The following is a 14,149-nucleotide window of genomic DNA, read 5'->3' as shown; positions in this document are numbered from 1 at the left end:
AAATGCATGTTTTTACCCTGGACTAAACAATAGAAAAATTCATTATGATTGTTAAAATAAAGGCTTTAAAAATTAGCTTTAGTATTCTTGTCTTTTTAATTAACTAATTCCAATTTATGGGTTAATTATGTTTCAACTGATGTTTTAATTGATTTTAGAATGATATATAAGTGCATTGCTTTTGCTTCACCACCAGTCTGAAGAAATCTCCGATGTTAGTAGATGTTTGGAATAAATCCTGGTTTTACCTTTGTGCTGTGTCTGTCAACGCTTTTTACTTTTGGACCATCTATAGTTAACTTACATGATATTCGATCAAGAATAAAAGTAAGACAATTAACACTTTTCATTTGGCACCAATTTGTATTATATAAGATTTTTATGAAGAGTAAAATTAAGACAAGCAGTGAAAACCTTTTCTTGGTGATATATAACATAAGTATTCCAGTCCAGAGCAAAATAAAACCAAAGAAAATGGAAATAACTGGTCCACAGAATACAAGATGATACCTACCATGCAAGAAGACAGATATTTTGAAAATATACTGCAGTGGTGGTGCTGCAGTAGCGTTATCGCCTCACAGTAAGACGTTGTCCTGTTCAATTCTCAGCTAATGCGTCTTCTGTGTGGAGACATGCGTGAACGGGCGTACCTTCATTGAAGGTTGCATGTCAGGGCTGGCAACTCGGTACGTAAAAATCTACTGCCAATCATTAGTGGACCGGAGTTCTGCTGTGGTGAATCCTAACTGGGAAAAGCCGAAAGATACAACAGCCATTAAAGACACAAATCTGGGCATTCAGAAAGAACCTCACTTCCATCAGTAAGAGCTTTGGCCAAAAGATACTGTTTCTGCATTTGCAGACTATACAATTCAGGGATATGTTAGCTGCAATGAGCAAAAATCTCAGTATCAGCTAATTTGCATGTGTCTGAATTGCCTGCAATTACTGAGTACAAATCAGCACCTTTCTGCAGTAGTAAGCAAAGGCAGCCATGCATCTGGTTGGCACAGGTACACAAACACACACACACACACACACACACACACACACACACACACACACACACACACACACACACACATATAAATCTTAACTGCCCTGAGTTGACAGAATGCCCGTGAGGTATCTTCTTATTTTATTCCATGCCCTTGTAAATTGTGGATCTTTACAGGCACAAAATAGTGTCACACATTACAGTTGCATTCTTCTTATTTTTAATAAAGTGCATCATGATGCCAGAACTGTTGCTCTATGAGCATTTTGAGGCCAAGTAATCGTTGAAAACTGTTCATGACAGTCCAGAACATTCCTGATACTGCCTGTTATATGTGCCCCTTCCTGCTTAACTCATGGATCTTTGTGCAGTAAATAATGGCAGATATTAGAGTTCAACACTTCATAGTAGTGTATAAAAAGCAGTTAATGTCTAGGTTTCAGGTTCTGGCTTGACAGGTTGCTTTCTCTGGCAAGGGTGCAAGGTTCAAAAGTTTACCCACTTTTAGTTTAACTCATTTTATTTATTTATTTATTAAGTTTTTGTAAGATTTAAGAGTAGCCCTCATTTCCCATGGTGGTGAATAGGGCTAAAACTCTACTAAGGATATGGACATTTTCCAAGGCTACAGATTCTGACCCCCCCCCACACTTTTACTTTAACTTGTTTTTTTCCCAAGACTTAAGTGAATATGTAAGAGTGTCCCTTGCATTTAATAGTAATGAAGAGGCCTAAAGCTCTATTAAACAGCTGTTTATGAATGCTGACAGCACAGGGTTAGACTCTTTTTAAGTGCCTTTAGAGCAAGATAGGAAGAATTTCCCTGGTGTCTAGTATTCTACCCTCCCAGATATTGCAGATTTCTCAGTAGTCTAAATCAGTGTGGAGGTATGACAGCCCTGTTCCCCACTCCACACACATTTACACATTTCCTCATACATATGTGTACATACACACACACACACACACACACACACACACACACACACACACACACACACACACACACACACACACACACACACACACACACACACACACACACACATACACACACACACCAGTTCACTTGAAACCTTTCATCCCTCTGCTTATACCCACACATACAATAACACATGTGCATGTACTCATATACACACCCCTGACACTACCTTCCCACTAAACTCCAAGGCACTTATCTCTGCAGTTATCTTGTTGATTGTAAGCAATGGGCAAATGCAAGCTTTGGCCATGTTCATTAGCGTGTCTGGCTGATGTCACTTGCTCAGCTGAGAAATTCTCTGAATCTCTTAGCTACGTAAATACCTTACCACATGTCTGGGGGGAGGGTACATGGCTAATTAACATAGGCCACTTCCCTGGCATTTGCGGTATTCCACAGAGACAGGCTGCCACAGTGCTGTACCACTTCATGATACAGCACCATGGCAGGGCTGTCTTGGACCTGGAAGTAGTTACTTAAAGGACTAAAACATGCTTACCCCATGTGGTCATCTTTCTGAATTCAGACCAACTATGCTCTTAAAAATCAGTGCAGAAGACACTTGCTGATTAGAATGAGAAAAAGCAAGTTAAGTATACAATCATTGTAACATCATGCAATAAAGACAAGCAAAATGGCAAACTGACAGTCCTCTTTTAAGTGATTATGAACCATAGGTAATTCAGAAAAACAATAAGGTATTTTATTTATCTATTTTATATTTGAAACAGAACCAAGCATTTTAACACAAATAAAATTAATATTTACTTAGCACAGTTTTTTTTCAAGTGCAGACATATGGAAAGAGTAAAGACATGCTTACCTTTAGTATGAACTTGTGGTTGGGTCATGGTGTAGTCTTCTTTGTGTTTTAAGAAGATAAGTTTACTACTGCCTTCCAACACACTAATGAAAGAATTACCTATGACACAGAATACCATACCATGTGTAAAATGAATATACCATGTCTTATTGTTCAATATTCTGCTTATGAAAACAGACTGTGATATGGGTCCCAGTGACCCAAATAACTTTGTTCAGGATACGATCAGTGAATTCTGCATTTTATTAATTTCAGCATTTAGAAAAGATGTTAAAAACAAACATTCAGCTAAATTCAACAAAAAGCCTTTTTTGAGGAAACACAAAATGAATACGACTGTGAACAGAAAAATAGGAGGAATTACTTATTTTTCAAAACTTATCTTAGTGATACAAGCAAATCTAGATGAAAAAAAAACACTTTCTTAACAAACCTTCCATATCTAACTATCAGCTCATAAAAAATGATGTTATTGATATGATTCAGACTCTGATTATGCCCATATAAGTGAGGGTGAATGCACTTAGTCGATGTTTCTTGGATTAAATTAATGTAATAAACCATTAAGTTCTGTGCTATCTGCTTTCTTGGCACTTTCAGAACAATATTGTACAGACATCATAATAAACAAAAAGGTAAGGCATTGTGATATGCAGACAAGTGGAGACATCCTTTTATATAATTAGAAGATTTATAACTGCTATCTGAAATTACAAGTAAAATTCAAGCTCTGCCAGATGAAGCAACATAGTTGGTGGTCCTCTATAAACTATATTAATCATGTTCACCTCCTTGACTTATGGCAACAGGCTGCAGTGGTATCAGTTCAAACGGGATATTGGGTCAAATCAGGCCTAAATAATTAAAAGTGCACCAGTCAGACTGGTATTCTCTGTAAAATCACAGAAAAAGTCATATCAAAGCTTAGCTAAGAAGAAAAAGAAGGCCTACCTCTGTTACATAAAAATAAGTATAATAATAGTAATAGTATAGAAAACAGAAAAACGTAGCAGATAATTTATACAATAACTTCCTAAGATTAGTGGAACAAGCTTCCCTTTGTAAATATAATTCTATTCACTGACCAGTTGTGAGACACAGATATATTTATACTTAAACCATCTGCAGTTTTGTTTTGCTAATTTGATATGTGAATTGGTTGCAAAATGAAGTTTGACCGAATGGTTCCTCACCTGCAAGGCTGACAAGAGTTAGTTTCCCCCTTCTTGGACTGACAGTGCACTACATTACTACAGTTTTAAATTACCATGAACTAGTTCCCTGGTTGGAGGACTGTTTAAAATTACCACAGTGACAGGATGGCATTAAACATCGCCTTTATATTTATATGCTCATTCACCTGGGATGGGACTAGACCACACCCGAAGTTCATGAATATCACTACTTAGGATGAATAGTCTAAGATGTCAAGATGTCTGTGGCTAACTTATGGAATGAGTTAGGAAGAACAGTTAGAGGTTCAGGCTCAGGAATACTTGCTAGAACCATCACTGTAATTTGTTAATCTAAGAAAGAAGAAGAAGAGGAATAATTGTCCTGTAACAGGTGGGCCTTCTAATTCCATAAGTTCTTTATTTACCACTGAATGTTTTTCATATAGACTTTTGCTACAGCAACATTAAAAAATATGAGGATATGAAGCCTGATATCGTTATTTATTTATTTAGCCTTTGATGACTGGGTTTGTCCCACTAGACTAGTGACTCCTTTACGGGGAAGAGACAAGGTGGTATTTTTACTGCTAGGGTAAATTTGTTCAAGGCATAGGAACATTCAAGAATGTATCATTTTAATAGGTTCATAGGTTCATATGTAGGTACTAGCCCTAGGGCCTATATAAGCCTAGCCAAAAAGGTACCGTGACTTTCGCCACCTAAGAGAATTATTTTCCTGTGCCCCTGTCGAGCAGAGCCACAGAAGTGATCCTGGGGGTGAATTCCTATTTCCCATCCAATCATCAAGATTTTTCTTGAAGAGTGCTAATGAGGAGCTTTGTTTGATATAGATAGGCAGTTTGTTCCAGAGTATGGGAAGTCTCTGGGACAGGAATCTATCCCTCCAGCATGTTCTATTTATTGTGGTGACAAGATTTAGGTCCCTAGAGCATATAGCTCAGAGGGCTTGGGACTTCTTTAAGTGGAGCATGTCCAACAGCTCTGGGTCTGACATAGCTTTGGATGTTAGGCAGAGATCACCTCTGAGTAGGTGATATGCAACAGAGTAAAGCTGGAGTTTTTCGAGATGGTCTGCGTAAGGCATCTGTTTGAGGCTGGTAATCCTCTTTGTGAGGTATTTCTGTGGCCTTTCCAGTTGTTGTAGATGTCTTGTGAGGTACACAACAAAAGGAGCGTTGTACTCTATAATGGGTCTAATGAGTGCCGAGTAGAGGAGAATAATGACCTCTTTTTTCCTGAATGAGAAACTTTTGTGATGAGGTGTGCCACATAGAAGGATTTCCTGACTACTATGGTGATGTGATTAACAAAGGAGAGACAACTGTCCACCTGTGTCCCAAGGTCTCTTATCACACTTTCTTTGTTAAGTAGACTACCACCTATATGGTACTTCATGAGTACAGAGTTTTTACCAAAGGGGATGACAATGCACTTTTTAGCATTGAGCTTGAGGCCATGGCTTTGACAACAGCCATCTGTCTCAGTGAGGCCCTTTAGTAGGATGTCCACATCATTAGGAGTATTTCAGAAAAGTAGATACCAAACAGGAGACGACCCAGGACTGAAACCTGTGGTACTCCACTTGTCACTGGTCTGAAGACGTATTTGGGTTCTGCTACTTTCACAGTGTGGGTTCTCTGATTGAGCCAGTTGGCAACCCATCTTGTGACATAGGAATTTATACCTAGTTTAGTCAGTTTATCTATAATTCCATAGTGGGAATGGTGTCAAAAGCCTTGGTGAGATCTAGATACGCTGTGTGAAATACCTTACTCTCATCTATGGATTTGGTGACTGCTTCAAAGACGTCTATCAGGTTTAGGAGACATTATCTGCATTTTACAGACCCAAACTGGGTGGTTTCAAGAGTTTGGCAATTACCAGTGTTTTTGTTTATAAGTTCCATGATGATACATTACATGGCCTTGCAGACCAGGCTCACTAGGCTAATGGGGCAGTAGTTTTGTGGTCCGTGGTGGCTCCCCCTTTGTGGAGTGGGATAACCATCATTGTGCACCATTCAGTGGCATAAAGCCTGAGGTGAGGCTATGACTGAACATGGTGCTTAGGTGGGGTGCCAGTTCATTCTGTAGTTCATGTAGAATGCAGCCTGGAATGTTGTCAGGTCCCATGGATGCTATGCTCTTGGTTTTGGAGAGTGTGTTTTTTACCAGTGCAGCCATGATTACAGGATCTTTGCATTCTTCTAGTATAGAGATGGGTCCTTTAGGGGGTGAGAGGTGGGTAAAGTTAGCACTGAACCTATCTGCCAGGATGCTGGCAATATTAGTTGATTCTGTATATTTAGTGCCATTGTGCTGTAACTCAAAGCAGATCTAAGTATTGCCACTGAGATTCTTGACATAGTTATAGAATGCTTTGTGGCTGTCTTTAGAATTAGTGGCAATTTTGTTTTCGTAACTAGCTTTGGAGGATTGTATGAGGGATCTCAGCTTCTTACTGAGGCTGACCAGAAAGTTCCTCCAATCATGGGATTTTTTCACAGACAGAGTTAAAATGACCAAACAATATAATAACAGAGCAAATAAATGCAGAAAGGTACCGGCTTCCAAAAGGAAATGTACAACTGGATATAAAAAACACTAATTTTAATACTGACAAAACCAAAAACAAAAATGATTTAGAGCTTTCATCCACATCAATGTGGACTTCATCAGAATAAATTCATCATTCAATTAATTCCTTAAATGCCTCATTTTTGATGCCAATAACACAAATTAAATAATTAAGGTATACCTTTTCTTTTAAGTGAACAAGCACAGTATCTACATAGGCATTACTACAATTTGCCGAAACATTCATATATCCATATTAATATGTATACACAACTTGTGTTCAAATGTTATAAAATATACTTCATGAAGCTCTGACTGCATGTACCAACATTATAAAACATTTGTAAACTTATGTTAAAATTATATTAAATAAAAATATGTTGAATAAAATTATGTGGGGAAATTTATTTCTGTTCACCTATATGTGCAAAACAGCCTAAGTAGTCCATATTTAAATATCTAAATTCACAGTGTATAGTATATGAAAAAAATATAAATAAAAAAATGCAATATTTTACCATAACATAGCCTTACATTTGCAGGTTCATTTGCTGCATCTGTTAATATTTGCCATTTAATTTCTTTTTGTCCTAATAGTGCCTTATAATTCCCCCCTTGTAGTCCAAATCTAACTTGCTCTAAAATAGCGAACTTAAAAATGACTGTCCCCGTATTTGTCCACATGCCTATAGAGGGCATTATTACAGTCTTTCTTTCTAATGTTACATAAGTGATCATAAATTCTTTTTTTAAAATCATGGGATTAATCTTTTTTGCAACAGTTTCTTTCTTCTTCAGTTGTAGAGTTTGTTTATGGCAGGGGACAACCAGATTGGCTTCTTTTTTGGAAGATAGCATCTTGGTTCTGTTAGGGATAGGACGATCCATGCACTCGTGTAAGTGCTTATAAAGTGCATTTGTGTAGGATTCAACAGTCATACCTCTATTGCCCGTCTGCATGGGTGTCATGAAGTTTGCCACTTCTGTCTTAAGAAGCGTGAAGTTGCCTTTGGAGAAATTTTTGGCTTCCCTAATGGGGGGTGGGGGCAGGATGTGGATGTCTAGCGTGATTGGCTTGTGGTCGGATTTGACCAACGAGGAATTTATCTCTGGTGTAGAACACTGGTCACCCATTTTGGTAATGACCAGGTTTAGGATATTGCCTCCCCTGGTGGGGGTGTGGATAAGTCAATCTAAGGTGTTGGAATTTATGAATTCCAGAAAACGTTGAGCAAAAGAGTTGGCACATGAGTAGTTTTCCCAGTTAATGTTGGGGTAGTTGAACTCACCCATTATTAGGGTGTTGGGTTGTACCCTAATATGTTCCAGTGTTTGGTTGGGCATAAATTGGCTGAAAAGTTTAACCAAAAGCACTTTCAGGGATAGTAAATGAATCTTTTCTTTCCACTGCTGTGCAATCTCAGAGTAGGTATATAAGTTCAGGGCATGCAACCCCCCCCCCCCAATTTTTTTTTAAATGTTTGCCAAAAGTGCTTTTGGATAAACTTTTTATGTGGATTTGTGATTGATGGAACTACTGTTGATCTATTAACATGAATCTGAACATTCTGCCTGTTCATAGGTATTTGCTAGACTAATGACCAAAAGGGCCTTTTTAAGCCTAGCCATGTATCCCAAATCTCTGACAAGTTCTGATACCCTTGATAAGTGTACACATGGGCCTGGGAGATGAACCATTTACAGGTTATCTGTCTGCATCAGAGACATAGCTGCCGAACAAGGCATGAATTTCCGGTTTCCCATCCAATTGTCCAAGTTGCATTTGAATTGTATTAGGGAGGAACTCTGCTTCACATGGATGGGGAGCCTGTTCCATAGACAGGGTAGTCTCTGTGATACATACCTAGCTCTCCAGCAGGTCCTATTTATATCACAGGCAAGGTTTATGTCTTTAGAATGGGTAATTCTGGTACTGTTTTTTGTGGATATGCAGGAGGTCAATCAGAGTGAGGTCTGACAATTCCCTGTATGCCAGGCATAGATCTCCCCTCAAAAGCCTGTAGGAGACAGAATCCAGGGATAGGGCCTTGACGCAGTCTGCATAGGACATATTACTTATGCCCTGTATTCTTTTAGTGAGGAACCTCTGTGGACGTTCCAGTTGTTGGAGATGCCTGGTAGGTAAATACAAAGGGGCATTGTACTCAATGATAGGTCTGATGAATGCTGAATACAATGGAACAATGACTTCCTTGGACTTAGATGCCATATCTTTGTTTATAAGTTGCACAACATAGAATGATTTCCTCACCACTGTAGACACGTGATGATCAAAGGCTAGATTACAATCTATGTATGTGTGTCCCTAAATCCCTGACTACTGGGTTAATTCTAAGGGGTGTGTTGTCAATATGATGGTTACCACAGATGGATGATTTCCCAAAGGATACTATTATGCATGTCTTGGCATTTAGTTTTAGTCCATGACTCCGACACCAGTTGTTTGTCTGTCTCACCCACCCCTGGAGAACATTTGTGTCAGTGTGAGATTCAATGGCAGATCCTAATTTGCAATCATCTGCAAATATAGTCAGCCAGAGACAACTGACATTGGCCTTGATTTCTGAGAGGTAAGTGCCAAAAAGGAGCAGTCCAAGGACTGATCACTGAGGGATTCCACTTGTGACTTGCCTCTTTGTAGAGGTGGATTCCACTTGTGACTTGCCTCTTTGTAGAGGTGGACTCCCCAGTGCTAACTTCCTGGGTTCTGTCTGTGAGACAGTTGACTATCCACTGGGTGACATACGGGTTTGTACCTAACGTGTTGAGTTTGTCAACAATGCCCGAGTGGGGTATTGTGTCAAATGCCTTTGCCAGGTCAAGGTAGGCAGTGAGTATGATTTTGCCCTCATTCATTGCTTTGGTGACCTTCTCAAAGAAGTCCACCAGGTTGAGTAGGCATGATCTGCCCTTGACAAAACCAAACCATGTTGGGTCCAATGTCTGGAGGTTTACTATATCTCTACTGATCATCTCCATGATAATTCTTTCCATGACTAGTGAGACATATGGGTCTGTAGTTTCCAGAGGCTGTAGATGGCCCACCTTTGTGCAGAGGGATGACTGCTGCCTTTCTCCATTCATGAGACACAAAGCCTTTTTAGAGGCTACATTTAAATAGTAATTCCAGAGGCCCTGATAGGTCTTGTTTCATGCTATTTAGAAGGCATCCTGGGATATTGTCTGGGCCCATTGATGCAGTGTTCTTGGTCTTAGAGAGAACACTAAGGACCTGTTCCCTAGTGATAGTAGGGGGGGGGATTATGGCTGATGATATTTCCTGAGGGAAGGTTGAGGTGGAGAGGGGAGTAAAGTTGGAGCTGAATTTATCAGCAATGAGGTTTGTATATCTTCTGGCTCAGTATAGGTGGCTCTGCTTACAATGAGCTCTGCACATAATTGTGTACTGCCTTTGAGGTTGCGGACATAGCTAAAGAATGTTTTCTGGTTGTCCTTGGCCTGGGAGTTAAATTGGATTCTTTCATGGCTGGACTGAAAAATTCCATCAGCATTTGAATTTATTCTGAGGAATAATAGTAATAAAGGTCTTTGCATACTAAATTGTTCTTAGCAGCATCTTCCTTTAAGATGGAAATAGATCAGACTTTTGTGTGATTGTAATTATCCCCTATTCCTAAACACCAAGAATGTTTTTTTGCAGAATGTAATATCTACAGATACTATACATGAATCAGGAAATCATTTGATGAGGTAAAGATCTGAACTCCCTTTCATTTTAGTTGTGGAAATAGTGGTGCTACAAGTTTTATAAATATCTTGTGCACAAAAGATGGAGCAACAGATAAGGCAGTAAATTGAAAATGGAAGTTTCCCTTCAGTATGATGAGACATTTCTTGGGGTCTTCAAGACTGGTATTTGAAAGTGGGCATACTGCATGCTTGGAGTCTTTAGGAAAATATTTAATTCCGGAAGTAATAATAAGGTCTGTAGAGTCAATATCCAGATTTTTTTTATTTTATAAACTTGTTCATGTTAAACAAGTCTGCTTTTCTTTCTCTGCAACTTGGAAAAACCCTGCACAAACCTAATTCGTTGTTCTGCCTCTCTCACTAATTCTACTGACTGCCTATACAGAAGATTTTGAAGCTCAAGTATAGATGATAGAATCTACTGCTTGAGCCTAAAAGATACATTGGTTTGTTGTAGAATTATAGTATACCTTTAGACACCACCTTTCAGGCACACTGCACTGATGTTACTAGATGTTACTAATCTACAAAAATAGCATTTTTGCCACATATTTGCACTGCATTGAAAAAGTAACTGAGGTAGAACATAGTATAATTGTACAAACAATTATTTATTTCAAGAAGAGGAGATATTGGACTGTTACAGATGCTGTTTCCTTCTGTGACTTCCTTGCCTGTTAATTCCTTCAAAACAGCCTTTTGCTTCAAGCTTGCTGATGCCTGGCTGGCTTTCTAGGAATGTATAAGTTTTTGGGAAGTAAATTGCATTTGTATTAAAGGACTGGAGGGTGGGAGATGTGTTTAATGTTATGCATTGCTTTCCTCTTTCTTCACTCAACTGCAGAATGTTGTGAGAAGAACAGGGCTGCCTTCAGAATCCTATATAATACTCTCAAAAGTGTCAGATAAAAAAACGGGTAATAACCAAATTATAACCACATTTAACCATAAGAGATTTAGTTTGATCTACAGTTTCTTTCAATTTAGAAATCTCTTTGTTGAGACATCTACAATCTTCTTACTAAAATCATTGATCTGCTTCTAAATATCAGAGTGCTATAGTGCAATTTAGGGGTCTGGTTACTCACTGTCCTTTTTCTCCAAAATGATAAAGGACCCTACTGTTTTAACACAAAGGGTATCTTAACCTTTAATAAACTTAGATTCAGCTACAACTGGATCAGTTACCAGGTTTTTAGACAAATAATTATTTTTCTCAAGCACTCTATAAAATCTCCCATGCTTTTTGGAGCAGGCGGCATAGCATTTGATTCCTCTGTTACAACATGGAGAATATAATTAAATCAGTAAGTAAAAGGTAACACAGGCTTAGGTTGATCCATTTCTAGCAGTTTAAAAACCCCGTTGGTGAGTGAAATTTCTTTAGTGGGCCATTTACAAAGATTCTTTATAAAGTTGATGGTGTTACCAGAAGACAATTCCTTTGGAGGAGAAGACAAGAATTAAAACCCTTGCTATATCACGCTCTGTAATATACCCCCATGCCCTTTTTTCACCCATAGTTTCATATGACAGATAAATTAATTTATTATTGCTTCATTTTCTTGGACATCTTCCAAAGTAAAAGGTTTTTAGTTCTAATGTAACACTCAATGCAGCCTTTAGTACCTAGTAAAAGTAGTCCCAAACTGTGCATCTGTAATTTGTGAACACAGGCATCTTTGAAACCTGGGAGATTGACACCCAGCCCCAGACATCTGCAAGTCTAATGTCTGAGTGTTGGACGTCTGCTCCTTAATAGTAAAAGGTGGTTATTGAATGGGAATCTACTCAGCAGATAAACAGTACCTGGGAATTTCCACCAAGACAGCTGGAAATGAAGTTTAAGATTGAGTACATAAGTTTGGCAGTCCCTGGAGCCAAAAACACTAGTTTTCCAAAAGCTGACTTGTACATAATGTGGCTAGCCTGGAGACCATGTGAACTAAATTAGACTTCACAAGAGAGAGTGGGTGGAATAACATTTGGTTAGGAACAGGAATCACTCACAGTACCCTCTAACATGCCTTCTACCAGATGACAGTAACTTGGAATTGCCTTAGTAGTCCTAATTCTCTTAATGTTATATTTTTTGTCTCCTTAATCTAATGTATATCTAGAGGTTTGATTTTCACAAGTGACTTAGAACAAGTAAAATAAGGTCTATAAATGATGAAATTCTTAGGTCTTTAAAAATAAGTATTTTATGAATAAGTGTTCTCTCTCTGAAAAAAAACATGCACGGGAGATTAATTTTATAATTATATATATATATATATATATATATATATATATATATATATATATATATATATATATATATTGTGGGGGGTGATATGACCATTGCAAATGCACTTCTTGGTGACATTCTCAGGGAAATCCATCTGTGCTAAACAAAATCAGATAAACTGCAATCTCTCACACAGGAGATGTCCAGTTACTGAAAAATTAGACCTTGGATGTTGACAGACAGCTCCAACTCATTAGCCAATCCCCATCCTTATCTAATGATCCTTAGAGTAGGCCTGACAGTTAATGTGTAACTTGTCATTTTAAGTACAAGTATGCTGAATGCTTAATAATGGCATACTGCACTGTACTTGATAAAACATGCATAAAACATTACAGCATATTATAAGGTTTGGTTTAGAATCAGAATCAGAGTCACATTTATTGGCCAAATATGCATGTATACAATAAATTTGACTCTGGTTTCAGTGACTGTCTAAGTATGAATTATATAAATGACATACATACACCTGTTAAGAACAAGGCAAATGGCCTACATGCAACTATAACATACAAGGCAAGAAAGTAAATAGCATATACATATACATATACATACAAGGTATAGGAATGGGCACCCACCAACATGCTGTCCATATAAAGTCTTCACCATCTTCTGTGAAGAGCATAAAATGGCACAGCCAGGCCACATAGAACTAATACAGATCACAAAGGAAGCCACAACATTATAGTCTGAAGTGATGAAGGCTTCATGAGGCACACATATGCTGTAATATATACCATACCTGCTGTGACTGGAAATCGTATCTTAAGGGTAGGAACAAACATTGCATACATTACAGCATGAATCTGAGCTCTGTCTCTACAGTCACTTCACAATGTGTTGGTACCAGCATCACCTGTTCTGTGTAAGGCTACGGCATTGTGTGCAGGTCACCTGTTCTCTGTAAGGCTACAGCATTGTGTTCATATCACCTGTCCTCTGTAAGGCTACAGCATTGTGTGCACATCACCTGTTTTGCATATGGCTACAGTACTAGCACTATGTGCATGTCACCTGTTCTGTGTAAGGCTACAGCATTGTGTGCTTGTCACAGGGGAAGGTGACAACTCACTCAAAAACCTATTGACAGATGATCATTTTAAGTTTACCTGTTAAACTGACCTAATGCATGAGATGTATGCTTCAGTATGAGTGACCCATACCTGTTTTGGAGCAGAGTAGAGTCTGAAATGCTCAAGGAGGTATAGTTTTCAGTGCATGGTGTTTCAGAGTTATATGACCCTTACAATCCATGAAACTGACAGCATGCTCTTTGCTTCATGGGCTTATTACACTGACCAGCTGATTCTCAGGTACAGCCAGTTTAAAATATCAAGAACTCAGTACTTCCTATTGGCAAATATTGACTTTACTTATGACTGTGTTTTATGTTCCCATTTTAGTTTATGCAACTTGGTAGCAGATCTGCAGTTTCAGCACATTTTATAGGTTCATGGGTTCATAGGTAGGTACAAAGCTATCAACCCAAGGGCCTAAGTAAGCCTAGCGAACAAGGTTCCATGGCTTACGCCACCCAAGAAAGTTAATTT

At 38.4% G+C, this 14,149-nt stretch overlaps 1 protein-coding gene across 1 annotated transcript in view; it reads right to left on the bottom strand.

Moving 5' to 3' along the window:
• LOC122815004 (oxysterol-binding protein-related protein 8-like) overlaps positions 1-14,149 on the bottom strand; it is a 210,538-nt gene that overhangs the window by 72,327 nt on the left and 124,062 nt on the right. Inside the window, exon 10 of the mRNA XM_044087257.1 lies at positions 2,806-2,904. Coding sequence (XP_043943192.1) covers positions 2,806-2,904 — 99 coding nt within the window. The remainder of the gene's footprint in view (positions 1-2,805; positions 2,905-14,149) is intronic.

This window comes from Protopterus annectens, chromosome 11.part0 (genome assembly GCF_019279795.1).
Source record: "Protopterus annectens isolate FY-2018-M chromosome 11.part0, PAN1.0, whole genome shotgun sequence".
Taxonomy (NCBI): Eukaryota; Metazoa; Chordata; order Ceratodontiformes; family Protopteridae; genus Protopterus; species Protopterus annectens.
Note: the sequence above shows the minus strand (reverse complement) of the source record. Positions and strands in the feature narration are given on the sequence as shown.